The 25,431-nt window shown below is 44.6% G+C and overlaps 1 protein-coding gene across 6 annotated transcripts in view; it reads right to left on the reverse strand.

Annotated features, from left to right (window-relative positions):
* TSPOAP1 (TSPO associated protein 1) overlaps positions 1-25,431 on the reverse strand; it is a 45,834-nt gene that overhangs the window by 59 nt on the left and 20,344 nt on the right. For 2 of the 6 annotated variants that reach the window (XM_067472095.1, XM_067472099.1), the window contains 22 exons: positions 25,177-25,281; positions 25,033-25,083; positions 24,764-24,784; positions 23,505-23,727; positions 22,572-22,822; positions 22,188-22,297; positions 21,985-22,094; positions 19,551-20,357; positions 17,949-18,100; positions 16,591-17,040; positions 14,814-15,050; positions 13,235-13,405; positions 9,382-10,239; positions 8,122-8,230; positions 7,890-8,041; positions 7,514-7,682; positions 6,811-6,882; positions 6,658-6,696; positions 6,470-6,576; positions 3,868-3,939; positions 3,655-3,759; positions 1-1,774 (listed from right to left, as the gene is read on the reverse strand). The exon at positions 1-1,774 is cut by the window's left edge and continues 59 nt beyond it. In XM_067472095.1, the coding sequence (XP_067328196.1) occupies positions 1,763-1,774; positions 3,655-3,759; positions 3,868-3,939; positions 6,470-6,576; positions 6,658-6,696; positions 6,811-6,882; positions 7,514-7,682; positions 7,890-8,041; positions 8,122-8,230; positions 9,382-10,239; positions 13,235-13,405; positions 14,814-15,050; positions 16,591-17,040; positions 17,949-18,100; positions 19,551-20,357; positions 21,985-22,094; positions 22,188-22,297; positions 22,572-22,822; positions 23,505-23,727; positions 24,764-24,784; positions 25,033-25,083; positions 25,177-25,281 (4,383 nt within the window). In that variant the 3' untranslated portion in view covers positions 1-1,762. The remainder of the gene's footprint in view (positions 1,775-3,654; positions 3,760-3,867; positions 3,940-6,469; positions 6,577-6,657; positions 6,697-6,810; positions 6,883-7,513; positions 7,683-7,889; positions 8,042-8,121; positions 8,231-9,381; positions 10,240-13,234; positions 13,406-14,813; positions 15,051-16,590; positions 17,041-17,948; positions 18,101-19,550; positions 20,358-21,984; positions 22,095-22,187; positions 22,298-22,571; positions 22,823-23,504; positions 23,728-24,763; positions 24,785-25,032; positions 25,084-25,176; positions 25,282-25,431) is intronic. The other 4 variants (XM_067472097.1, XM_067472096.1, XM_067472098.1 and 1 more) reach the window with 4 other exon arrangements.

The following is a 25,431-nucleotide window of genomic DNA, read 5'->3' on the forward strand; positions in this document are numbered from 1 at the left end:
TACAAATGCCCTGGGAGCAATGGGAATGGAGATCCCCGTCCCCGACAAACATGCAAAGGGATCCGCCGGGAGACGTAGTCCTCTCGTAGAAAAAAAGGAAACGGCAAACACATTTTTGTCCCCATATTATAAGTGCTTGGCAGCTTGGAATCTCACATAAGGCAGGCTGGAGGCCCGGATCCGCTCCGGGTTTGAGTCCGAACTGGAACGAGACTGCGATTCCCTCTCTGAGGACCCAGCGTGGTTTCTACTGAATCCGTTCCACTCTTTTAGTCCGAACTTTTAACTACTCCAAGGTCCAAAGTGGCTTTCTGTGTTCAGTGGGCTGCTGATTCCGCTCCGGGCTTCAGTCCGAACTTGAACGGAGCTAAGACCTCCTCGATGAGGCCCTGTTCAGTGAATCCACTCCAGGGTTTTAGTCTGAACTTTAACAAGGCGATGATTTCCTTCATGCGACCCTACATGGCTTCTGGGTTCGGAGCGTCACCGAATCCGCTCCGGATTTTAGTCTGAACTTTGAATATTGGTTGCCATTGAATCTGTTCTGGGTTTTAGTATGAACTTTAAATATTGCTTTCCATGGAATTCATTCTGGATTTTAGTCCAAACTCTAAATATTAATTTCCATGAAATGTGTTCTGCATTTTAGTCCAAACTTTAAATATCGGTTTCTATGGAATCCGTTTTTGATTTTAGTCCAAATTTTAAATATTAGTTTCCATGGAATTCGTTCTGGATTTTAGTCCAGACTTTAAATATTGGTTTCCATGGAATTCATTTTGGGTTTTAGTCCAAACTCTAAATATTAGTTTCCATGGAATCTATTCTGGATTTTAGTCCGAACTTTGAATATTAGTTTCCATGGGATCCATCCTGGCTTTTAGTCTGAACTTTAAATATTGGTTTCCATTGAATCTGTTCTGGCTTTTAGTCTGAACTTTAAATATTGGTTTCCATTGAATCTGTTCTGGCTTTTAGTCTGAACTTTAAATATTGGTTTCCATTGAATCTGTTCTGGATTTTAGTCCAAACTTTAAATATTGGTTTCCATGGAATTAATTTTGGGTTTTAGTCTGAACTTTAAATATTTTTTTCCATGGAATCCATTCTGGATTTTAGTCTGAACTTTTTCAAAGCTAAAATCCCCTTCATATGCTGCCAAGCAAGGCATCTAGGTCAGTTATTGGATTTGCTTCGGGTTTTAGTCCAAACTTTAAGAAAGTTCGGATTACTTTTGTGTGTCCCAGTGTTGCTTGCGTGTCAATTGCTGAAGCCACGCCGGGCTTTAGTCCGAATTTGAGGTCTGAATGGGTGCCACTCCTTCAAAGTTCAGACTAACACCCAAAACGCATCATGCGGAAGGGATCGGTGTGGGAGCCGTTGGGGCCGCCCCATGCGTTTGGCACAGTTCCTCATTGGGTGGAAACTATATTTTCCAAGTTTAGGATAAGTTCTGTCTTTAGTTTGGAAGGGATTCCAAGATGTGGAAGCGTCCTCCCATCCCCAGCCTCAAGGGGGGGCAGAAGATGAAGGCCCGCGTTGGAGACATGGACTTCCTTCCAATGGCTTCCAATGGGCCTTGGGGGCTCCTTCCAGTTCTGAGACCCTTTGGAGAGGAGAGGGGTCCCGTCCCGTCACCTTCAGGGTCCACTCTTGGGGTTCGGAGCGGTGTGTCCACCTCCAAAGAGCCGCAAGGGGCTCCTTCGCGGCCACCACTCTTTCGAGGCCACCACACTTTCCAGCCGCCGGAATGGAGGACCTCTCAGGAAAGCTGCTGGAGAAAGGAAGGAAGGAAGGAAGGAAAGAGAGGGAGGGAGAAGGAAGGAAAAGAAAGAAAGGAAGAAAGAAAGAAAGAAAGAAAGAAAGAAAGAAAGAAAGAGAAAGGAAGGAAGGAAAACAAAGAGAGAGAGGAAGGAAGAAAGGAGGAAGGAAAGACATAAGGAAGGAAGGAAAGAGACAGAGAGGGAGAAGGAAAGAATGAAAAAAAGAAAGAAAGAAAGAAAAACAAAGAAAAGAAAGAAAGAGAAAAGAAGGGAAGGAAGGAAGGAAAAGAAAGGGAGGAGAGAGGGAGAAAGAAAGAAAGAAAGAAAGAAAGAAAGAAAGAGAAGGAAGGAAGGAAGGAAGGAAGGAGACAGACAGAGAGGGAGGGAGGGAGGGAGGGAGGGAGGGAGAAGGAAGGAATGGAAAGAAACAAAGAAACAAAAAGAAAGAAAGAAAGAAAGAAAGAAAGAGAAAAGAAGGGAAGGAAGGAAAAGAAAGGGAGGGAGAGAGGGAGAAAGAAAGAAAGAAAGAAAGAAAGAAAGAAAGAGAAGGAAGGAAGGAAGGAGACAGAGAGGGAGAGAGGGAGAAGGAAGGAAGGAATGGAAAGAAACAAAGAAACAAAAAGAAAGAAAGAAAGAGAAAAGAAGGGAAGGAAGGAAGGAAAGAAAGAAAGAAATAAAGAAAGAAAGAGTGAGTGAGAAAGAAGGAAGGAAAGACAGAGTGAAGGAAAGAGGGAGAGGGAGGAAGGAAGGAAAGAAAGAAAAAGAAAAAGAGGGAGAAGGAAGGTAGGAATGGAGGAAAAGAAAGAAAGAGAGAAAGAAAGAAAGAAAGAAAGAAAGAAAGAAAGAGAAAAGAAGGGAGGGAGGGAAAGAAAGGGAAGGAAGGACAGAGAGGGAGGGAGAAGGAAGGAAAGGAGGAAAAGAAAGAAAGTAAGTAAGAAAGAGAGAGAGAAAGGAAGGAAGGAAGGAAGGAAAAAGAAAGAAAGAAAGAAAGAAAGAAAGAGAAAAGAAGGGAAGGAAGGAAAGAAAGAGTGAGTGAGAAAGAAGGAAGGCAAGAGAGCGAAGGAAAGGGGGAGGGGGAGGAAGGAATGAAAGAAAGAAAAAGAGGGGGAAGGAAGGTAGGAATGGAGGAAAAGAAAGAAAGAAAGAAAGAAAGAAAGAGGGAGGGAGAAAAGGAGAGAGGGAGGGAAAGAAATGGAAGAAAGGGCAGAGAGGGAGGGAGAAGGAAGGAAAGGAGGAAAAGAAAGAAAGAAAGAGAGAGAGAAAGGGAAGGAAAGAAGGAAGGAAGGAAAAAGAAAGGAAGGAAGGAAGGAAGGAAGGAAGGAAGGAAGGAAGGAAGGAAGGAAGGAAAAAAGGAAGGGGGAAAGGGAGGGAGGAAGAAGGAAGGCAGGAGAAGGAAAGAAGGAAGAAAAGAAAGAGGAAGGGAGTGAGGGAAGGATGAAATGAAGGGAGGGAGAAAAGGAGGGAAGGAAGGAGGGAGGAAAGAAAGTAAGAAAGAAAGAGAAAGAGAAAGGAAGGAAGGAAAAGAGTGGATGGGTGGATGGGTAGGAGAAAAGGAGAGAAGGAAGGAAAGAGGGAGGGAGAAAAGAAAGAAAGAAAGAAAGAAAGAAAGAAAGAAAGAAAGAAAGAAAGAGGGAGGGAGAATAAGATAAAGGAAATAGATCCAAAGCAGATAAGGGAAATAAAATCATAGAATTTGAAGAGACCACAAGGACCACCTGGTCCTTCTGCCAGTTGGGGAGGCACAATCCAAACCCTCCCAACAGATGGCCATCTAGCCTCATCTTAGAAACCCCCAGAGAAGAGCTCCAAGGCTTTGACCACCAGGAATGTCTCCTTAATCATCTTTTCCTGTCCTTTGAATGCCTGTCCTTTTCCGCCACCCTTTCCTTACCTTTCCCTGCCGTCCAAGGGTCACTCCACCCGGGCACACTCCGTCCGACCCCACACCCTCCAGGAAGTTGGAGGGGACCAGGCCCTTCTGGCCATTGATCTCGGCCTGCGGGAAGGGAAGAGAGCCGTGACCTCAACAACATCATGTGGGGACCCCCAAAGGCAGACCCACGGGCCACGCTCTCCACGGCTCGGGAAACAGCACGGGACTCACGTAATAGAAGCCGTCGTCGTCCATCGAGCTCAAGACGGTCACCACGTCTCCCGCGCTGAACCTCAGCTCGGCCTGGAAGTCAAGAAGGAAAGAAAGAGGACATTGTGTCAGTCTACTCAGACATCCCTCTCTATTCGGATATAAGTCAAATTGGGCAGGTACGTAAGTGGGTAGGTATGTCTGTTTGCACCACAAAAGCCGAGCTGGGTGAAGTGGCCCTCTGGAAAGTTACTCAGGTGAAGTGGCCCTCTGCAACGTCACAAGGCACCTGTTGGAGGGGAAGGGAGGAAGGAAAGAAAAGCTGGCCCACCATTCCCAGAGTGTTCCCATTGAGACGTTGCGAGGTAGGCCCTCTCAGAGCTGGGGAAGGGAGAAAGTAGGGTTTTCCTTCTCAGAGCTGGGGAAGGGAGAAAGTGAGGCTTCTCCAAGCTGGAGAAGGAAAAATGTAGGTCTTCACAGAGCTGGAGAAGGCAGGTTTGTTCTCAGAGCTGGAGAAAGGAGAAAGTAGGCTTTCTCAAAGCTAAGGAGGTAGAAAATAGACCTTTCCAGAGCTGGAAAAGGAAGAGCTGGAGAAGGCAGGTTTATTCTCAGAGCTGGAGAAGGAAGAAAGTAGGCTTTCTCAAAGCTAAGGAGGTAGAAAGTAAGCCTTTCCAGAACTGGAAAAGCAAGAAAGTGAGGCTTCTCCAAGCTGGGGAAGGGAGAAAGTAGGTCTTCACAGAGCTGGAGAAGGCAGGTTTGTTCTCAGAGCTGGAGAAGGAAGAAAATAGGCTTTCTCAAATCTAAGGAGATAGAAAGTAGACCTTTCCAGAGCTGGAAAAGGAAGAGCTGGAGAAGGCAGGTTTATTCTCAGAGCTGGGGAAGGGAGAAAGTAGGCTTTCTCAAAGCTAAGGAGGTAGAAAGTAAATCTTTCCAGAGCTGGAAAAGGAAGAAAGGGAGGCTTCTCAGAGCTGGGGAAGGGAGAAAGTAGGTCTTCACAGAGCTGGAGAAAGCAGTCTTTCTCTCAGAGCTTAGGGAGAAAGTAGGGCTCAGAGCTGGGGAAAGGAGAAAGTAGGCTTTCTCAAAGCTGGTAAGGGAAGAAAGTAGGCTTTTCAGAGGTGGAGAGGGGAGAAAGTAGATTTTCACAGAGTTGGAAAGTAAGGTTTTTTTCTCAGAGGTGGGGAAGGGAGAAAGTGAGGCTTCCCCAAGCTGGAGAAGGAAGAATGTAGGTCTTCACAGAGCTGGAGAAGGCAGGTTTGTTCTCAGAGCTGGAGAAAATAGAAAGTAGGCTTTCTCAAAGCTAAAGGTGTACAAAGTAGACCTTTTCAGAGCTGGAAAAGGAAGAAAGGGAGGCTTCTCAGAGCTGGGGAAGGGAGAAAGTAGGTCTTCACAGAGCTGGAGAAAGCAGTCTTTTTCTCAGAGCTGCGGGAGAAAGTAGGGCTCAAAGCTGGGGAAAGGAGAAAACAGTCTTTTTCTCAGAGCTAAGGGTATATAAAGTAGACTTTTCAGAGCTGGAAAAGGAAGAAAGAGGGGCTTCTCAGAGCTGGGGAAGGGAGAAAGTAGGTCTTCACAGAGCTGGAGAAAGCAGTCTTTTTCTCAGAGCTGTGGAAGAAAGTAGGCCTCAGAGCTGGGGAAAGGAGAAAGTAGTCTTTCTCAAAGCTGGTGAGGGAAGAAAGTAGGCTTTTCAGAGGTGGAGAAGGGAGTAAGTATATTTTCACAGAGTTGGAAAGTAAGGTTTTTTTTCTCAGAGCTGGAAAAGGGAGAAAGTAGGCCTCAGAGCTGGGAAAAGGAGAAAGTAGGCTTCTCAAAGCTAGGCCTTTTCAGAGCTGGAAAAGAAAGAAAGTGATGCTTGTCAGAGCTGGGGAAGGGAGAAAGTAGGTCTTCGCACAGCTGGAGAAAGCAGTTTTTTCCTTCAGAGCTGGGGAAGTGACAAAGTAGGCCTCACAGCTGGGAAAGGAAAAAGTAGGCTTTCTCAAACCTGGTGAGGGGAGAAATTGGCCTTTTCAAAGCTGGAGAAGGGAGAAAGCAGGTCTTTGCAGAGATGGAAAAGGCAGGTTTTTTTTCTCAGAGCTAGGGAAGGGAGAAAGCAGATTTTTCTCACAGCTGGAGAACTGAGAAAGAGAGGCTTCTCACAGCTGGGGAGGGGAGAAAGCCATCCTTTTCAGAGCTGGAGAAGGGAGAAAGTTGGTCTTCATGAAGCTGGAGAAGGTGGTTTTTCTCTAGAGCTGGAGAAATGAGTAAGTGAGGCTTCCCAGAGCTGGTGAAAGAAGAAAGTAGGCTTTCTCAAAGCTGGTGAGGGGAGCTGGAGCTAGAGAAAGAAGAATGTAGGTCTTTGCAGAGCTGGAGAAAGGAGAAAGAAGGTCTTCACAGAGCTGGGGAAGCGAGAAAACAGGTTTTTCTCATAGCTGGAGATGGGAGAAACTAAACCTTCTATGAGAAGGGAAAAGGGAGGCAGGCTGCAGTCGCATGGATAATGTGAACCATGCAGGAATTTGCAACTAATCCACTCCTGAAGAGTGACAGAATCTCAGTATGGAAATAAATAAATAACTTCTCCAAACTTTGAAAAAAGCACCCTTTAATGTTCTACACAACTCAGCTGTGACCATATGAAGTGGGCACTCACCTCGGTATCCGGGTTGGGAGAGTTTTCCTGAGGATTGTAGTCAAATATGGCCACCATCGTCCTCGGGACGTCCTCCTCCGAACTCAGATCCTGGATTTCATGGGCCCCTGAAAAGAGAAAGGGAGAGGCACTGACCCTACTTCTTCCTCAAGGGATCCAGGTCTTCTTTGGCCCAAATGGAGACTCACCAAGACCTGGACCTTCGGTTCCTTGCTTCTTCCGTTCTGCTGTGGGGACAAAAGACATCATGAGAGGAAGACTTTGTCATGGAAATACTCAAAAGGTCATCAAAGAAGGGAAGGAGAGCAGCACTTGAAAGACTTTGAGGGACATCAACAGACCTTTCTTAGATCTCCGTGGCTTTGGAGGGTGAGCCCTTGGTGGCCGCCGTGGTGGAGAAAATGCACCATTGTCTGCATGCAGGGGAATAAATAAAGAAAACTTGTATTAGCCACTAGTCTTGCCCAGAAGGAGACAAATCCAAGGTCTACAAGCAATTTTGGGAGTCAATCATGGTTTTGGGGACGGTCAACCACCGCTGGTGTTGGATGTTGGATCTTGAAGCCCAGGAAGTTGAGCACTTCCAAGCTGGAGTTCTATAAAGTGTTAGAAGATCTAGATCCGTGGACACAAAAGGTTGTCCTCCTGGCATTTGGGAAGACCAGCAGGTGGATCCATGGGTCTAGATCTTTCCAAGATCTCCAGAATTCCAACCTAGAGCTTCTCAGCTTTCCCTCATTCAAAGTTTTTGGGGATAGTCAACCACAGCTGGTGTTGAATGTTGGATCTTGAAGCCCAGGAAGTTGAGAAGTTCCAAGCTGGAGTTCTAAAGTTCTAATTCTACTTCCTATAAGCATCAGTCTTGTTTTGATGAACATTTTGGGATGATTTGAGGGACATCATGCTACATGACAGAGACCACTTGTGTTATGTTGTCCATCATTTCATTATACAAGTGTGGCACCTTTGAAACAGAGTTGAAACTGGATCTAAACTGAATCTCCATAGTCAGATGATAGAGAAGAAATGAACTAAAAGGATCACCTAGGTGTTCCACCAGCATGCCAGTGGAGATGCGGCCATCTTGTAAGAGCTGTGTCCTGGCACTCTGGCTGTCGACTTGGACCTCAGAAACCATGTTGCATGGGATATACCCAATTCGGCCTGCACACTCCCCTCTGTAGAAGCCATCTGCATCCTTGTGGCCATAAACCTGAGGGAGAAAAGGAGAGCCTAATTGTCAGAATAAATGAGATGAACTTGAGCTCTTAACAAAGGAAGGCAACAATGGCGACCACATTACCCAAGACCTAGTTTGATTTTGGAGAACCTGACATCTTGGCAACAACTGGGTAGATCATAGATACAAATATTGGATTTTGTAGCACTGGAGCTCTTTCTTCCAAGTTCCAAATCTTACTTTCAAGATCTGGCCTTCCTGAAATGGGAGCTCCTCTTCTGCAGCATCAGAATTCGGAGACATTGAGACAGGGTCGTAGTCAAAGAGAGCCACGAATAGCCTCAGGGAGTCTTCCTCGTCCATCGTTTCAGGAGAGGAGCTCCTCCAAGAACCTGTCAGAGATGGAGAGGCTCAGAGTGTGTTTCTGCCTCTCTCCCCGACCAAACCGAGCCCTAAGCAAACCAAAACTCACCAGAAGGAGCCAATTCTTCTCGGCTTTTCCTCCGAGATCTTCTACCTCTTCTGGTTGGAGCCCGCCAAGATTTGGAATTCAACTGCTCCGTTTCGACATCCCTGACCTCCTGAAAGAGGCACGAAATCAGTCACAATCCTCTCCACAATTTCGGCTTGAGTTTTGTCTACGATTGTGGAGGATCCCATGTCAGAGGGATAGCAAACCCACTCCTGGTTTTAATCAGATCTCTCCAAAGTGATGAATTGTAGTCACCTTGGAGAAATCTATAAAAACCAAGGAAAATCTGGAACAGATTCGCCATCCCATTGATCTGGGAGTCACCAACTGACACCAGATTCCAGATCACCGCGAGAGGAACACACAAAGCAAAGCACCAAAAATGCAGTATTTCTCTTTATTCCAAAAGATTCTGGAACTTTCCACTCTCTATAAAGTTGAAAGTGGTCACTACATTGGGATAGGAGTCTCAGACTATGTTGCCCTTGAGGTTTTTATTAACAACGAGAATCCAATTCAAGAACTACAGTAGAGTCTCACATATCCGACATAAATGGGCAGGCAGAACGTCGGATAAACAAAAATGTTGGATAATACGTTAGTCGTCCTACTGTTTCCTGTCCGACGTGGTGTTAGACACCTAGAATACTTACAACAGGGACTCAAAGGATTAAAGCAAGGCAACACCCCGGGGCTAGAGGGCCCAGCAGGAAGTGCCCGGATGCAGAAGAGGAGCGTGGAAATCACAGAGGGGAGGGAGGACGCTTCCACTTCCACTCCTGCCTCTTTTCCCCCTTTCCTCCCTCCTCTTCCTCGACTTGCCTTTTTCACTCATTGGGAATGGAGAGAGAATTGAGAAGCACTCCTTTGGAGAAGAGCATCGGATAAGACAGAATGTCGGATAAGGGAAGGTTGGATAAGCGAGACTCTACTGTAATAAGAATAATAATATTTGTTTATTCTGCTTTTGAGAAAGGAACTCAAAGCAGTGAACAATCCTACAAATCATACAAGAGGAATACTGCATTGGAAACACTCAGCCAACGACGACTGGCCGGCCACTGGAGCAAAACACGACAGAAGCGACAGAGAGCGTGCCACAAATGCGACAACTTTTTTTAATGCAACACAGCCACAGAGTGAAAGCTCTCCTTTGCCACACAGAAAAGATCGTATAGCGGAATGCAAGCGTGGGTGGCAAGCATGACCGGGGTTGCGGCAAGCGCGGAAGCACATCGGCGGCCCTAGCATCTCACGGACCCAATTTGGAGGAGGGTCTTTGTGTTCAGTCAGGGCTCTCCAGAGTGAGGGGCTCCTCTCTAGGCTACGGCTGCGCTCCTCTACGGCTGCTCCGGTTGTCTGTTTCCTCCACCGGGGGGAGTGTCCCGGAGACCCCTTCCGTGCCTCAGTCCGCTCGTCGGCGTCCCAACTGCTGCAGCGCTTCAATTCCTTTGGAGCGCTGGAGGGGACAGATTCTGAGGAGTCGCTCCATTCCTCCTCGCAGTCGGTGGGCGATCCGTCGGCCGAGCTCAAGTTGGTCACCGGAGTGGACATGATGGTAGGGTCTTCCTCGGAGTCGTATTCCACATCAATCTCCAGGCTCTCAGGACTCAAACAGAACCTCCGGACGGGTTCTTGGGGCATCATGCGACGTCGGCGGACAGATTTCCAGCCACACATTTCGGACTCTGGCTCGAGGTTAGTGATCACATCCAGGTTCTCCTTCAAACTGTGGGCCCGATAAAGGCCTCCTCCAATCGTGCCACGGCTTCGATCCGGGCTGGCTTTCCACTCCTGTTTGCTTCGCGATTTGTCGTTGCCAAACCCGGTGTGTTCTTCTCGGCACTCCCAGCTTAGCTCATCCTTCCTCATTCCAAACGTATGCCCGTATCCGGAAAGACCACCGCACTTCTTCAGCCGAGACTTTGTCCGTGTCTCCGTCTGATTGTTTGCTTTCTTGACAGGAGATGGCTCTCTGCGTGCCCAGTCTTCCTCCTCTTCTTCTTCCTCGGTGACCTCCGGGATGCTGAAGAGCGCTTTGCTGTGGTTTTTCGGCAATGGTGCCGCCTCCAGGATGCGTTCCAAGACTTCCTCGTCGCTGTCGCCGTCGGAGTCGAACTACGCGGATCCGGCCCCGAAGAAGGGAAGGAAAAAGAAAGAGAGAGGAAAGAAGCATTAAAAGGGAGGAATGGCACCTACCGTCTCTCCTTCAAAGACGTCGGAAGTGGAACACCAATGTTCAAAAAGTACGAATCAAGAGTTGAGGAGATACAGGTAACTTCCCTATCATCTTTCTATCCTTTGTTGGGATGCCATCCTTGGCTTCTATTTCCTTCCCGATTCTTCTCCGAAAGGTCACGTTATTGTTTTCATCTCTTTCGACGAGGTTGCCACCGGTCTTCATAATGGCTTCGTGTCTTCATTTGTGAAATCTCGTTCTTACCTTTCATCATATGTCTTCATGAAACCCGCCTCCCAGGGTCTTCTGTACAGTAAATCAGACTTTAGAAACTTCTGTAATTCCCACGCTGGGAAAAGATGACGTCGAGCATCCCCCCCCCAAAAAAGGGATGGTGACTTATAGTTCTGCAAAGGACAAAGGTACCAGACTGCACAATAGGGGTTAAGTCTTGGTCAATTTGCCAAGGCCTTAACAACAATGAGGACCCCATGAAACTCCGGGAATAGCTAGACCTTGGGGTCTCTGCCTCTCTCGGGAGCTGTAGTTCTCCAAGGACGGGGAGCAAAGCTTGTTTCCAGAGACACCAGGTCCATTTGGGCCGCTCAAGAACTCCTGCCAGGACCTTTGTGCAACACCCTTGCGTTTTAGCCATCCCCTATGGACACTCTTTCCCCCCACATGGACAAACTTTATGAAATCTTGCCTTTTATGAACTTTAGATGTATGAAATGTGTTTTCTGATTTCTTTGTTTGGCAGAAGCTTTTCCCCTTTTCTTCTGACCTTTGTTTCCCCTATGTACATGAAGAGACTCCAAAAAAGGGACTACAAAGCCCCAAACATTCCAGGATTTTTTTTTATCCACAACTTCCTTTTGCATGAACAATAGCCTGGGCAGCTGGTGGCCCTCAGAGGAATTGCCCAGCCCTCAGCTTGCCCCTTTGGCAAAAATCTTAATCATATTTCCTCCTGAAAGACAAAAGGTCCTCGAAAAACCTTTTGCCTTTGCTCTGATTAACTCAGCTATCTCCACCAAGAAAAAATCACTCCAGCCTACACATGTTGATAGATCAGGCTGGCTTGAGATTTCCCCTTTGTCTCACCAGCCACATGGCATTTCCTTTGTTCACTCCTTTCCCAGATTCCTTTATGCTCCCTCATCCCGCCTCCATCTCTCCTGATTGGCTGTCGCCACCAGGTGGCAGAGGTCTCCCCATTGGTTCCTACAGACCACTAGAGCTTCCTGACCGGTCCAGGGGCACCGGGGGCAGGGAACAACAGGGAAGCCGGGGCGGGGAGTTTGAACTCTGCAACTTTGAATTTGTTATAAATATGCCTCTGATCAATGTATTGGTATGTTTGTGGGTGAGCTATCCCCGCATTTGCATCCGACTCAGCTGAATTGCTCATTAAACCTCGATGCCTCTTCTTCGCCTTGGCAAGAGTCTCATTTCAATTATTAATATTAATAAAATTGCTGGAATCAGGCTTCTCTGACGGCTCGCCAAGGTCATAGACCCTCTTTGGTGCGGTCCTAGGGGTCTCTCTTACTGGGGAGACCCTCCTAAAGTCTGTATTGACTTCAAAGAGAGGCCCTGGCAAGTTCACGGAGCATATATCATATATCATACGCTGCAAAGGAAGAGGCAAATGCCCAAATACTCCCTGTCTTTTCCGAATTGGATCAGAAATGTCCTTTAATAGTAGGCAAAACATCAGGATTTTGGAGTTTATCTATCTATTTGTTGTTGACTCGTTCAGTCACTTCCAACTCTTCACGACCTCATGGACCAGCCCAGGCCAGAGCTTCCTGTTGGTGGTCACCACCCCCAGCTCCTTCAAGGTCAAGGCAGTCACTTCAAGGATAACATCCATCCATCTTGCTCTTCGTTGGCCCCTCTTCCTTTTTCCATCCATCTGGCTCTTCGTCGGCCCCTCTTCCCTTTTCCTTCCATTTTCCCCAGCATCATTATCTTCTCCAAGCTTTCCTGTCTTCTCATTATTATCATTAAAATTAATAATATTACTAATAATATTGCCGTATAGTGGTATAGTACAATATAGTAATATATAATACTGTTATTGTGCTATGCTAATCATATAATATATTGTATGTACACATAATATTGGTAATAATATTGTAATGTAATATAATATAATACTATTAATTAATCTATATAAATAAAAATGTAATGTTCGTTTGTGGGATTAACAGAACTCAAAAGCCACTGGATGAATTGACACCAAATTGGACACAAGACACCTAACAACTCAATGTATGTCCTTCACTCAAAAAAATTGATTTTGTCATTTGGGAGTTGTTGCTGGGATTTATAGTTCACCTACAATCAAAGAGCATTCTGAACTCCACCAACAATGGAATCGAACCAGACTTGGCAAACAGATCTCCAATGACCAATAGAAAATACTGGAAGGGTTTGGTGGGCATTGTCCTTTAATTTTGGAGTTGTAGTTCACCTATATCCAGAGGTCACTGTGAACTCAAACAATGATGGATGTGGACCAAACTCTACATGAATACTCAATATGTCCAAATGTGAACACTGGTGGAGTTTGGAGAAAATAGAATCTTGACATTTGGGAGTTGTAGTTGCTGGGATTTGTAGTTCACCTACAATCACAGAGCATTTTGAACCCCACCAACGATAGAATTGGGCTAAACCTCCCACACAGAACCCTATGACCACCAAAGTGGGCTACAACAACGCGTGGCAGGGGATGGCTAGTATAATATAATACTATATAATATAACAATACCTTGTTATATTATATAGTATTATATAATATAACAATACCAATATATTAAATATAATTACTACTGATAATATATGTTAAAATATATATAATTATTACTGATAATATATAGTAATATATAATGATATACTGTGTTATGATAGTATATTAGTATATACCTTCTCTCCATTTTCTCGATTGTGGGATTCGCTCGGTTTCCATTTGGGCCTATGGTCTTCCTCCTCTTCTTCCTCTTCCTCCTCCATAATGTCGGAAAGGTCAGAGTTGCGGGGATGATCCGTCAGCAGGTTCAGCGGCCGGTTCCCTGGATCTGACCTTTTCTCACCTTGCTAGAGGTATAGATAGTAAATATTAAATGGTGCCTGGAAGGACAGGAGTCTTAGTAGACCACAAACCGAGCATGAGCCATGAGTGTGATGCGGTGGCGCAAAAGGCCAATGCGATCCTAACTGGAGGATAGTGCCTGGATCAGAACGTGTTGTAAGTCAGATCAGTTTCATATGATTCGTACTTACGATGCAATATCCAACACACAGAAATTAAGAAATCGAAACTGACCCCATACTTTTGCGTTTTAGTTTTGTAATTCTCGGAAGGCTCCCAAAGTCGGGTTCGTATTCAGTGCAAGGAAGCAAAGCTCGGAAAGCAAAGCCAAAAAGGCTGGCTTAGTGTCTGCCTTGCCCTTCCTCTGTAAATTAATGGTCTCTCGCCATTAGAAGAGGCCTGGAAAGGTGGGAGAAAGCAGTGTTTGCTGAGAACAACAGAGAACTCTGGAAAATTTTGCCAGAGAATTCAAAAGGCCCTGCCCTGAACTACATTTCCCAGAATGCAGTGCACTGCTCAGCATCAGAAAGATTTGTCCCTTTGTAGCCAATTATTATTTATTCAGCAGCTAAATGAGAGTCTACTGTATTATTATTATTATTATTATTATTACTATTATTATTCTTTATCCAACATCTAAATGAGTCCATTATATTAATATTATTATTATTATTATTATTATTAATAATAATAATAATATTTATCCAGCATCTAAATGAGATCTACTGTGTCTCCTGTATAATTGTAGTTGTCATTGTAGTAGTATTAGTAGCAGTAGTAGTAGTAGTTATATCACCATCATCATTCCGACATCTAAATGAGAACCCACTGTACAAATTATTATTATTATTATTATTATTAATCCAGCATCTAAATGAGAGTCTCCTGTGTTTCCTGTATTGTTGTTGTTGTTGTTGTTGTCATCGTCGTCATCGTTATATCATCATCAATCCAGCATCTAAATGAGGGCCTACTGTATCACTACCATCATTATTTATAATTATTATTAATAATAATAATAATAATAATAATAATCCAGCATCTAAATGAACATCTACCGTATTATTATTATTATTATTATTATTATTATTATTAATCCAGCATCTATATGAGAATCTACTATGTCTCCTGTATTGTTGTTGTTAATCCAGGATCTAAATGAGAATCTATTATTATTATTATTATTATTATTATTAATCCAGAATCTAAACGATAGTCTGCTATGTCTCTTGTATTGTTGTTGGAAATTGTGGGAGTTGAAGTCCAAAATAGATGGAGGAAGGGCTGGAATTGGCCCAGGCCTGAATTCAAGGATAAAACCCGGAGTGGACCGCTCGCCCTGCTGGCAAGGAGTCCCTTGGAGATGGGCTGGCATAACAAAACAGCGCCCCCTTTTGGATAAGGAAGACTCACCTCCCGCCGGGTCTTGGTGACCAACACGGTGGGCTCGTCCTTGGAGATGGCATCCTTCGAGAGCTTTGCCCGCCCCGAAATCCCAGGTTCGGGGGCCCGGCGGTCACTTGGAGTCCCACTTCCAGAGCTCGCCTCCTTCTTTTCTGCCGAATCTTTTGGCTTTTCTCCCATTGAAACGTCAGGGGCCCCACTGGCTCCAGAGATCTCCAAATCCCTCGCTTGGTGGGCTGATTCCTCCTGGGGAAGAAATACCTTCTTATTGACTCGAATCTAACACTCGTTCTTTGGGGCAAAATGACCATGCCTGAAGTCACATTATGTGGTCCTCTTACATTAGATACAGTTATCCAGTCTATATCAATCCTCATGAGTGCAAAGCTTAACTGAGAGTATATTATTATTATTATTATTATTAGTAGTAGTAGTAGTAGTAGTATTAATCCAGCATCTACTAATTCCTATGGGTGTTGGTTACATTATTATTATTATTATTATTATTATTATTATTTGTCTGGCATCTACCAATCCCCATGAGTGCCAGTTAACTAACTGAAAGTCTACATCACCATCATCATCATCATTATCATTTATTTGGCATCTATCAATCCACATAGATGCTACTTAACTGAGAATCGAAATTATTATTATTATTATTTATCTGGCATCTACCAATCCTCATGGGTACTGGTTAAATGAGACCCTACATTATTATTGTTGTTATTATTATTATTATTATTATTATTACTTCTTATCAGGCATCTACCAATCCCCATGGGTGCTCATTAACTGAGACTCTACTGTATTATTATTATTATTATTATTATTATTATTATTATTCCTATTATTTATCTGGTATCTAACAATCCGCATGAACTCTGGTTAACTGAGAGTCTACTGTACTATTATTATTATTATTATTATTATTATTTGTCAGGCATCTACCAATCCTCATGGGTGCTGGTTACCTGAGACTCTACTGTATTATTATTATTATTATTATTTATCTGGCATCTACTAATTCCCATGGGTGCCGGTTAAATGAGAATCTACTGTATTATTATTATTATTATTATTATTATTATTACTTATCTGGCATCTACCAATCCCCATGGGTGTTGGTTACCTGAGACTCTACTGTATTATTATTATTATTATTATTATTATTATTCCTATTATTTATCTGGTATCCATCAATCCCCATGGGTTCCGGTTAACTGAGAGTCTAAATTATTATTATTATTATTATTATTATTATTATTTATCTGGCATCTACCAATTCCCATGGGTGCCGGTTAAATGAGAACCTACATTTTTATTATTATTATTATTATTATTATTATTATTATTGTCGGGCATCTACCAATTCACATGGGTACTGGTTAACTGATATACTACATTATTATTGTTATTATTATTATTATTAGTAGTAGTAGTAGTAGTAGTAGTATTACTATTATTATTATTTATTTGGCATCTACCAATCTCCATGGGGGCTGGTTAACTGAGAGTCATCATCATCATTATTATTATTATTATTATTATTATTATTATTATTATATTAATCTGGCATCTAACTGAGAGTCTACTGTATTATTATTATTTCCTTCTCGCACAACTCATGAAATGTGCTTTCGAATCTCTGGGTGGACTCAGACTCAGGTTTCCCCGTTCAAAACTCACTGCCATACCCTTTTACGGACCAAATACATTCTTCAGCTGAGACTTGGATCCGTCCATTTCTTGTCCCTGAAAAAGCATTGATACCCATCATGCTCACCTGGTGACCTTCTTCGGGTTCTTTTCGGGTCACATTGCAACCTGGAGACACAACAAGGCCATCCCTTCCTGCTTCAGGAAGAGAGTCCGTTCCTGGGGTTTCCGAATGCAATTTGTGGGTCACAATCAGAGCGGTCAGCTCGTTTTGGGATGTCTCTCCAAAGGAAGAGATGGCAAGTTTCTCGCTCTCGTTAGGCTTCGATTTGGCCACTGGACTGATGGGATCTCGCCCACAAGAAATCTGCGAAGTGAAACAACTCGTTTCCGGAAGCGAAGAGGGACCGCTGGGATCCTTCAGCAAAGCCGAGGGGATCTGAGCCGGCACCGAATCTGATGACTCCCCGTAAAGGGACACGGTTCTCACGGAGACTTCTCGGCACATTTGGAGCATCTGTAGCTGGGAAATGTCTGCCAAAACGCTGCCGGCGGTTGGGGAAGTCACTTCCATCACCTGAAACAAAGTGAGCAAGGAAGAGGAATCTGAAACTGGCAGATCCCGTTCAACGGGGCAGGGAATCCATTCCAAGTTTTCTCGAGCTCACTCTGAGCTGGGTTGCCATGGAAAAAGGGGCAGAGCCAATTGCCACTTGGCAGGGCAGCCATTTTAAAATGGTTAGTCTGTAGTCAGTGAACTACAGGAAAGGCTGGTTCTGTTGTGTGTTGAGAACCAGTAAGGTAGTCTGTAGTCTAAGAACTACAGGGAAAGGCTGATTCTACTGTGTTGAGAATCAGGAAGGTTTTGGCTTTTAGCCTGTGTAGTTTAGATAGGTCAAGTTGACTTATTTATATTAATAGTCAGTGTATGAGCAAAAGAGGGAGAGAAGCCTAACAAGAATCTTTACTGCAACAGAAATAACAAAAGGAAAGAATAAGCTTGTACCGGAAGTAATCTGTTAAAGAAAGAAACACATTTTGAAGGAAAATATGTTTGAAACCTGTTTAGTGGAAGGAATAGTCTTCTTAAGACGGGTGAAAACCTGGCTATGGGGTTTGGCTTTTGACGAATGAATCAATATTTCTGTGATCAGATAGATGATGATGAATGATGGACAACGAATTCACTATGACGACTGACCATTGTTATTATGTGATTGCATTTTGCTGTTATAATGTTTTAATTGAATATGTTATATGATGTTTTTAATTATTGTTTTGTGATTTTATTGTTGGAAACCGGCCCGAGTCCCCCGATAGAGGGGAGAAGACTGGTATACAAAATTGCTAAATAAATAAATAAATAAATTTGGAAAAACAAGGTGAAAATGGGAAAGAAAAGTGTCCGATTGAAAACGGCACATGGTTTCAAAGGAATTGCAATCAGAGGGAGAACGCGACAGGTTTCAAAGCCAAGGAAGCTACCTTCTGTCCGTCGGCATAAAGGGCGTACCCGGTGACCCGGACCCCGTTGGATGACCCTTCGGCATCGATAGTGACTGGCAACCAACTGATGATCAGAATGCCAGGACTGGGTCCGGGTTCGACTCGGACGTCGAGCGGAGCATCCGGAGAACCTGAGGAAAGAAGTCAAAGTTGTCAACATGTTATGGTTTCTGGTGTGAAACCCGCTTATAGTTTAAACCAGTGTTTCTCAACCTGGGGGTCGGGACCCCTGAGAGGGGTCGGGACCCCATCAGAAAGCATAGTATTTTCTGGTGATCATTGGGATTCTGTGTGGGAAGTTTGACCCAATTCTATTGTTGGTCAAATTCAGAATGCTCTTTGATTGTATGTGAACTATAAATCCCAACAACTACAACTCCCAAATGTCAAGGTCTGTTTTCCCCAGACTCTACCAGTGTTCACATTTGGGCATACTGAGTATTCGTGCCAAGTTTGGTCCAGATCCATCATTGCATGAATCCACAGTGCTCCTCTGGATATAGGAAAATTACAACTCCCAAACTCAAGATCACTGCCCACAAAACCCTTCCAGTGTTTTCTGTTGGTCATAGGAGTTCTTTGTGCCAAGTTCGATTTAAATCCATCGCTGGTGGAGTTCAGAATGATTTTTGATTATAGGTGAACTATAAATCCCAGCAACTACAACTCCCAAATTACAAAATCAATCCTGAATGTCATATGTTCTGTATCAGAAACTAGAGCTGATGTGGTCTATCCAATGCAATCTTCTGAATCAGCACCCCAAATAACCAAACCAAATCTTAAGTTGACCAAAAACTGATTCGTAACCCTTTTCGTACTAATGTTGGAGAGTGGTCCCTGGTTAAAGTGGTCCCTGGTCAACGTGGTCACTGGCCAACGTGGTCCCTGGTCAAGTGGTCCCTGGTCAATGTGGTCCCTCGTCAACATGGTCCCTCACCAAAGTGGTCCCTGTTCAAGTGGTCCCTGATCAAAGTGGTCCCTGGTCAATGTGGTCACTGGTCAACATGGTCTCTGATCAAGTGGTCCCTGGACAAGTGGTCCCTGATATATGTATATCAAAGTATCCTAGAGTCCTAGTGTTGGAAGAGACTCCAAGGGCCATCCAGTCCAACCTGAATGTATGTATGTATGCATGTATATCAAAGTATCCTAGAGTTGAAAGAGGCTCCAAGGGCCATCCAGTCCAACCTCCATGTATGTATATATGTATGTATGCATGTATATTGAAGTGTCCTAGAGTCCTACAGTTGGAAGAGACTCCAAGGGCCATCCAGTCCAACCTGTATGTATGTATGTATGTATGTATGTATATCAAAGTATCCTAGAGTCCTAGATTGGAAGAGACTCCAAGGATCATCCAGCCAACCTCTATGTATGTGTGTGTATCACAGTATCCTAGAGTCCTAGAGTTGGAAGAGACTCCAAGGGCCATCCAGTCCAACCCCCTTCTGCCAAACATGAAGACACCACCCAAACCCTCCTGACAGATAGCCATCCAACCTCTGCTTCAATACCTCCAGAGAAGAAGTCTCCACACTCCTGGGAGTCCCCTTTCCACTCTGAGGTTCAAAGACTTACCTGCCAAAGCAGTTGTGAAGTGGATTTCAGCAGAAAACAACTCTTGGTCCTGTCTCTCCTGTCCAGACTCCCAGAAGGTCCACTGGGGCTGGACCTCCACTGTAGCTGCATAGGATGTGTTTGGCTTCAAAGAACGGAAGGTGTACCAATAGACCCCTGGTTTGGTCACGCCATGTTCCTCCCCATTGAGGTATACGACGTGGGAGAAGTTACTATTGCTGGGGGCCCAGGAGAGTTCGACAGAGGTGGCCTCCACGTTCCGCACCAAGAGGTCAATGGGGGCCAATGGAAAGTCCTTCCCAACCAAGAAGGTGCACCGAAAGCAGTCAGAGGTCCCTTTCTCAGAAACGCTTTGGACTGAGATGCGGTAGGCTTTGGTCCTCAAGTCCAGCTTCTCCAAAACGGCCTTCGTCTGACCTCCTGCCTTCACATTTTGCCGGAGTTCAGTGTCCACAAAGACCTGGTAGCTCTGGACTTCAGGGCACCCAGTGGATGGGAAAGGAGGGTCCCAACCCACCACCAAGCCGGAGCCAAACTCTCGGATGAGGGTCACCTTCCTGGGGTAAGGCACTTCTGGGTTTGGGGTCTCTCTATCCTTGGGATCCCCTTCCAACCTCAATGGGACAGTATTGGGATCATCTGTCGAGGGGTCACTCCGCTCACCGCTGCTCAAGAAGCTCCGGTCTAGAGGTGAGCTTTGGGAGAGATCGCTGAACTCACCAGGCAAGAAAGTCACCAAGTCATCGTCGGACACCCGCTCCACAAAGTTGGATGGGACCAGGCCTCGGCGACCATCCATCAGCTCCCCTGAATGTAAAAAACATGGGAAGAACATTAAACGGAGACAAGAGGGCTTCTTTGTCTCCATTAGGCACAGCGGTGGGTTGGTACTCCCATGTCAGAAGGGTAGTGAACCTGTTCCAGGTTTTGGCTGGATTTAATGGAGCTCACCAAGGAAACCAACCTATATATCCTCTGTGTGTGTGTGTAATACTTCTCTTAGGAACATGGCCCAGTCCTTTCAGACCAGGTTCAGTCCTTGGAGAACTCGTTTAGGACCAGGTTAAATCCTTAGAGAACTCCTTTAGGACCAGGTTCATTCCTTGGAGAACTTGTTCAGTCTTTGGAAAACTTCTTTAGGACCAAGTTTGTTCCTTGAGGAACTCATTCAGTCCTTGGAGAACTTCCTTATGACCAGATTTGCTCTTTGGAGAACTCCTTTAGAACCAGGTTTAGTCCTTGGAGAACTCATTCAGTCCTTGGAGAACTTCTTTAGGACCAAATTCAGTCCCTGAAGAACACCATTAGGACCTGGTTCATTCCTTGGGGAGCTCAATCAGTCCTTGGAGAACTTCCTTAGGACCAAGTTCAGTCCTTTGAGAACTCCTTTAGGACCTGGTTCATTACCTGGAGAACTTGTTAAGTCTTTGGAGAATTTATTCAGTCCTTGGAGAACTCCTTTAGGACCTGGTTCATTACCTGGAGAATTTGTTCAGTCTTTGGAAAACTCTTTTAGGACCAAGTTTGTTCCTTGGGGAACTCATTCAGACCTTGGAGATCTCCCTTATGACTAGGTTTGGTCTTTGGAAAACTCCTTTAGGACTAGGTTCAGTCCTTGGAGAACCTGTTCAGTCCTTGGAGAGCTCCTTTAGGACCTGGTTCATTGCCTGGAGAACTTATTTGGTCTTTGGAGAACTCCCTTATGACCAGGTTTGGTCCTTGGAGAACTCCTTTAGGACCAGGTTCATTCCTTGGAGAACTCATTCATTCCTTGGAGAACTTTATGACCAGGTTTGGTCCTTGGAGAACTCCTTTAGGACCAGGTTCATTCCTTGGAGAACTCCTTTAGGACCAGGTTCATTCCTTGGAGAACTCCTTTAGGACCAGGTTCATTCCTTGGAGAACTCATTCATTCCTTGGAGAACTTATTTGGTATTTGGAGAACTCCTTTATGGCCAGGTTTGGTCCTTGGAGAACTCCCTTGGGTCCAGGTTCAGTCCTTGGGGAACTCATTAAGTCCTTGGAGAATTTATTTGGCATTTGGAGAACTCCTTTATGACCAGGTTTGGTCCTTGGAGAACTCCTTTGGGTCCAGGTTCAGTCCTTGGAGAACTCCTTTAGGACCTGGTTCATTCCTTGGAGAACTCATTCGGTCTCTGGAGAACTCCCTTATTGACCAGGTTTGGTCCTTGGAGAACTCCTTTGGGTCCAGGGTCAGTAGTTCAAGAACTCATTCAGTCCTTGGAAAAGTCCACAAGGACCACATTCAATTTTTGGAGAAGAGTGTTTGGCCCTTAGAAAACTCCTTTAGAGTTCAGTACCTTGAAGCCCTTCTTAATACCTGGTTGAAGAAGCCTGGAGTGGCTTCACTGCCCCACTGACATGGAAGTCATGAAAGCCCCGCTGGTCGCACACAGCTCAACAATAAATATACCTTCAAAGAAGCCATCGTCATCCATTTCTCCATAGACGTAAATGTACTCTCCAGCCGTCAAGGGGAGTTCTGCTTCAGGGTTTTCATTGGGACCGTCAAAAGGATTGTAGCTGGAAAGGGGGCAAGGATAATCATATGAACCCAAGGTGTCAGGAAATAATGGAGAAAGGGATGGGAAGAGAAAGAGTTTGAAGTCCACTGACCTGTATCGAGCGAGGAAGACGTGGAGCTTCCCTACCCGGTGGCTCTCAGAATCTGGAATTAGAGAGACACTGTCGATATCCAGCTCTTCCATCTCGCTGGCTGTGTCCACCTTCAAGAAGGCAAAGAAAACATACCTTTATTATCATTGAGTGATTATTTTTTAGTGCAGGCCAAGGTCTTGAGGCACTGCACCCAGTGTGCCGATCACCACTGGGACCACCTTTACTGGCTTGTGCCAGAGTCTTTGCAGTTTGATATAATAATAATAATAATAATAATTATTATTATTATTATTATTATTATTATTAGATGATGATGATGATGATGATGATGATGATGATGATGATTTCCTAGGGAGCTATAGTATGACATCAAAAACCCACCTCTGGAGTCGGGCAGGATTTTGGACTGGTGGTGGGAATGGATTCGGACCGCGACGAACTGGATTGGGATTCCACTTTCTTGGAGGGCTTGCGGTTGGTGACGGGAAGGATGAGCATGTCTGGACTCCTAGCCACAACGCAACCAATGGGATGTTCGGGGAGCCATAGTCCAGGTGGAGGAGCTTCTTCCACGTCCTCGGATTGTATTTTCTGCCCGAATCGGGAAGAAGAGCCAGAGAGAAGCACTCGATCTGAAACCAAACATGACACATTAGGCACAGTTTTCACATTATTATTATTATTATTATTATTATTACTATTATTATCATTATTATTAACTTAGTCACAGTAGACACTCAACTACACGATACGTGTGAGGATTGGTCAATATCAGATAATTATAGTTCTGGGTTGCTTGAGAGTTGCTATTAAAAATAGACCATTATTATTATTATTATTATTATTATTATTATTATTATTCTACCTATCCAAAGCTTGAAGCAGTTGACAACACAACATTAAAACGTAACATAGAGCAGTATCCCCTGTTTATAACACATACATTAAAAAATGCAAGCAAGCATACTGCTGCCACTTTGTAGTATTAGTAGTAGTAATAGTAGTAGTAGTAGCAGCAGCAGCAGCAGCATTTTTTATTTCTTACCCATCTCTCCTCAAGACATAAGATGGGAGTCCAACAAAGAATTAAAATACAATAGATAACTATCATCTACTGTTTAATACACAGAGATCTACTGATTATCTGCACTATTTGTGGACCACTGAATCCATTGCATTGAATCCCAATGAGCTCTCCATGGTGCTGAAACCCATTAGGCCTTATGTTCAGGACCAAGGAGAGCTCCTTTAGAGTTCACCCTCCAGAGTGGATTTGTGAGAGTCTTTATTCGTCTTCTTCCCAACACTACTCACCTTTCTCCTTGACACCATGATCTGGGTGTTGTGTTGGGGAAGGAGATGGAGAGCAGGAGGCCAAGGTGACCTCCGACATCACCATGGTGGTCGAGGGAGAGGAAGCGTGTGGCGGGTGCCCAATTTTCCCCGTCTGGAACCGGAATCGCTTGAGCTCCTGGCACAGGAAGTTGAACTGCTCGGTGTGGTTCCGGCATTGGTTCTCGAGCTCTTGAACCCGGGCCTGGATTAGGAGGGGAAGGCAGTGGGTGCAGACTGAGGACCAGTTAGGAAGGTAAGGAGAGGCTCAGACAGACCCAACTGACGTTGATATGTCTACAACAGGAGTAGGAAAAATGTGGCCCATGGACCATATCCTCTCCATAGGCACAAATGGGACTCCATATCTCCATCTATCTACTCTATAAGCATGAATGGGACTCTGTATCTCCATCTTCTCTATAGGCATGAATGGGACACTGTATCTTCATCTATCTTCTCTATAAGCATGAATGGGACTCCATATTGCGATCTTTTCTGTAAGCATGAATGGACTTCTTGAATAAATTGCTAAACTTGAAGCCCATCTATATGTTAGTGGGTCTATTCTATGTTGATGCAATGGGTCTATTCTAAGGAAGCTGTATACTTTGGGAGGTGACCAATGGATCATATATGGTCCCCAAGACACTTGAAGGACCTCTAAGAACAGATTCCTATGGGTTAGCTATGGCTGGAGTAAATCTCTTGAATTAATTGTTAGATGAAAAATCCATTATAGATCAAAGGGTCTACTCTACATAGATACAATGGGTCTACTCTAAGGAGGGGGATACACTTGGCGAGGTAGGCACCCTGTTTCTACGAAGCACAGAAGAAGTCAAGATCCAAGGGCATACTTTGGATCACCAATGCAAACATAATTTGGACTTCTTCCCTTTCCCTTCCCTTTACTACACACCAAAGGGCACCAGATTGTGTCTAATCTAAGCAGGATCTGCCCTGGTTAGTCTTTGGATGGAAAACCACCAAAAAATACCAGGTGCTGGAAGCTCTGTTTCAAAGGAACGAATGCTTAAGGAAATCCTCTGAAATCTATTTGGTCACCATAAGTCAACAGGTCACTTGAAGAGGCATTTATTCACAGAGAGATGGGAAATGAATGAGATGAACTTAATCTCTTAATGCAAGAAGTCAGAGATATCCATCTCATTGCCATAGGTATCCTAAAGGCAACAAATGGTGCAGGAAGAGGAATAATTGGGGGAAATGGGTAGTACCTGCATACAATCCAAGGAGCCCTGTTAGGAAACAAAACAGGGGTCAAGGAGTAGAGTAAAGAGGACACCAACACTTCTACATCTCTCTAGGCTTGAAACCCACTGCTGTGAATCAAACGACATCAGTAACAACCAGAGGTAATTGCCTACCATTCTGGATTGTGCCACTGCTACTATTACCATGCCTGCTAGGGCAACCATTACATCTTCTTGGGGTTCAAGATGGTTTATGAAAGGTGCAGATGCCACAGTGAGAAGAAAGCGCTCACCTCGAGGAGTTGGACGGCTCCTTCGTGCTCTTTCCGAGCCTCGACTTGAGCCTGAAAGACAGAACCAACAGTGAGACAAAGCGGAGTAGCTTCTGGTGACCGCCCCCCCCCCCATACCCCACCTTTGTCGAATATTCCTCTCACCTGCTGGAGCTCCTTGATCTCTTCTTTCTTCTTCTGCAAAGCCAGCAAGGCTTTCTCATGGTCATGTTCCAGCTGTTGCCTTCGTTCTGCGACATCTCTCATGTGCTGTGAAATGAGAAAACAAAGGATTCTGTTGCGACCCAGAGCAGGAAACTGGACCCTAAGACAACAATCCACCACACTTGACTTCAGGAAAAACAATCCTTTTTATTGAAGAAAGATGAATACAAAAATAGAGGAAATTATGCAAGGTAA

This window comes from Anolis sagrei, chromosome 11 (assembly GCF_037176765.1).
Source record: "Anolis sagrei isolate rAnoSag1 chromosome 11, rAnoSag1.mat, whole genome shotgun sequence".
NCBI lineage: Eukaryota > Metazoa > Chordata > Lepidosauria > Squamata > Dactyloidae > Anolis > Anolis sagrei.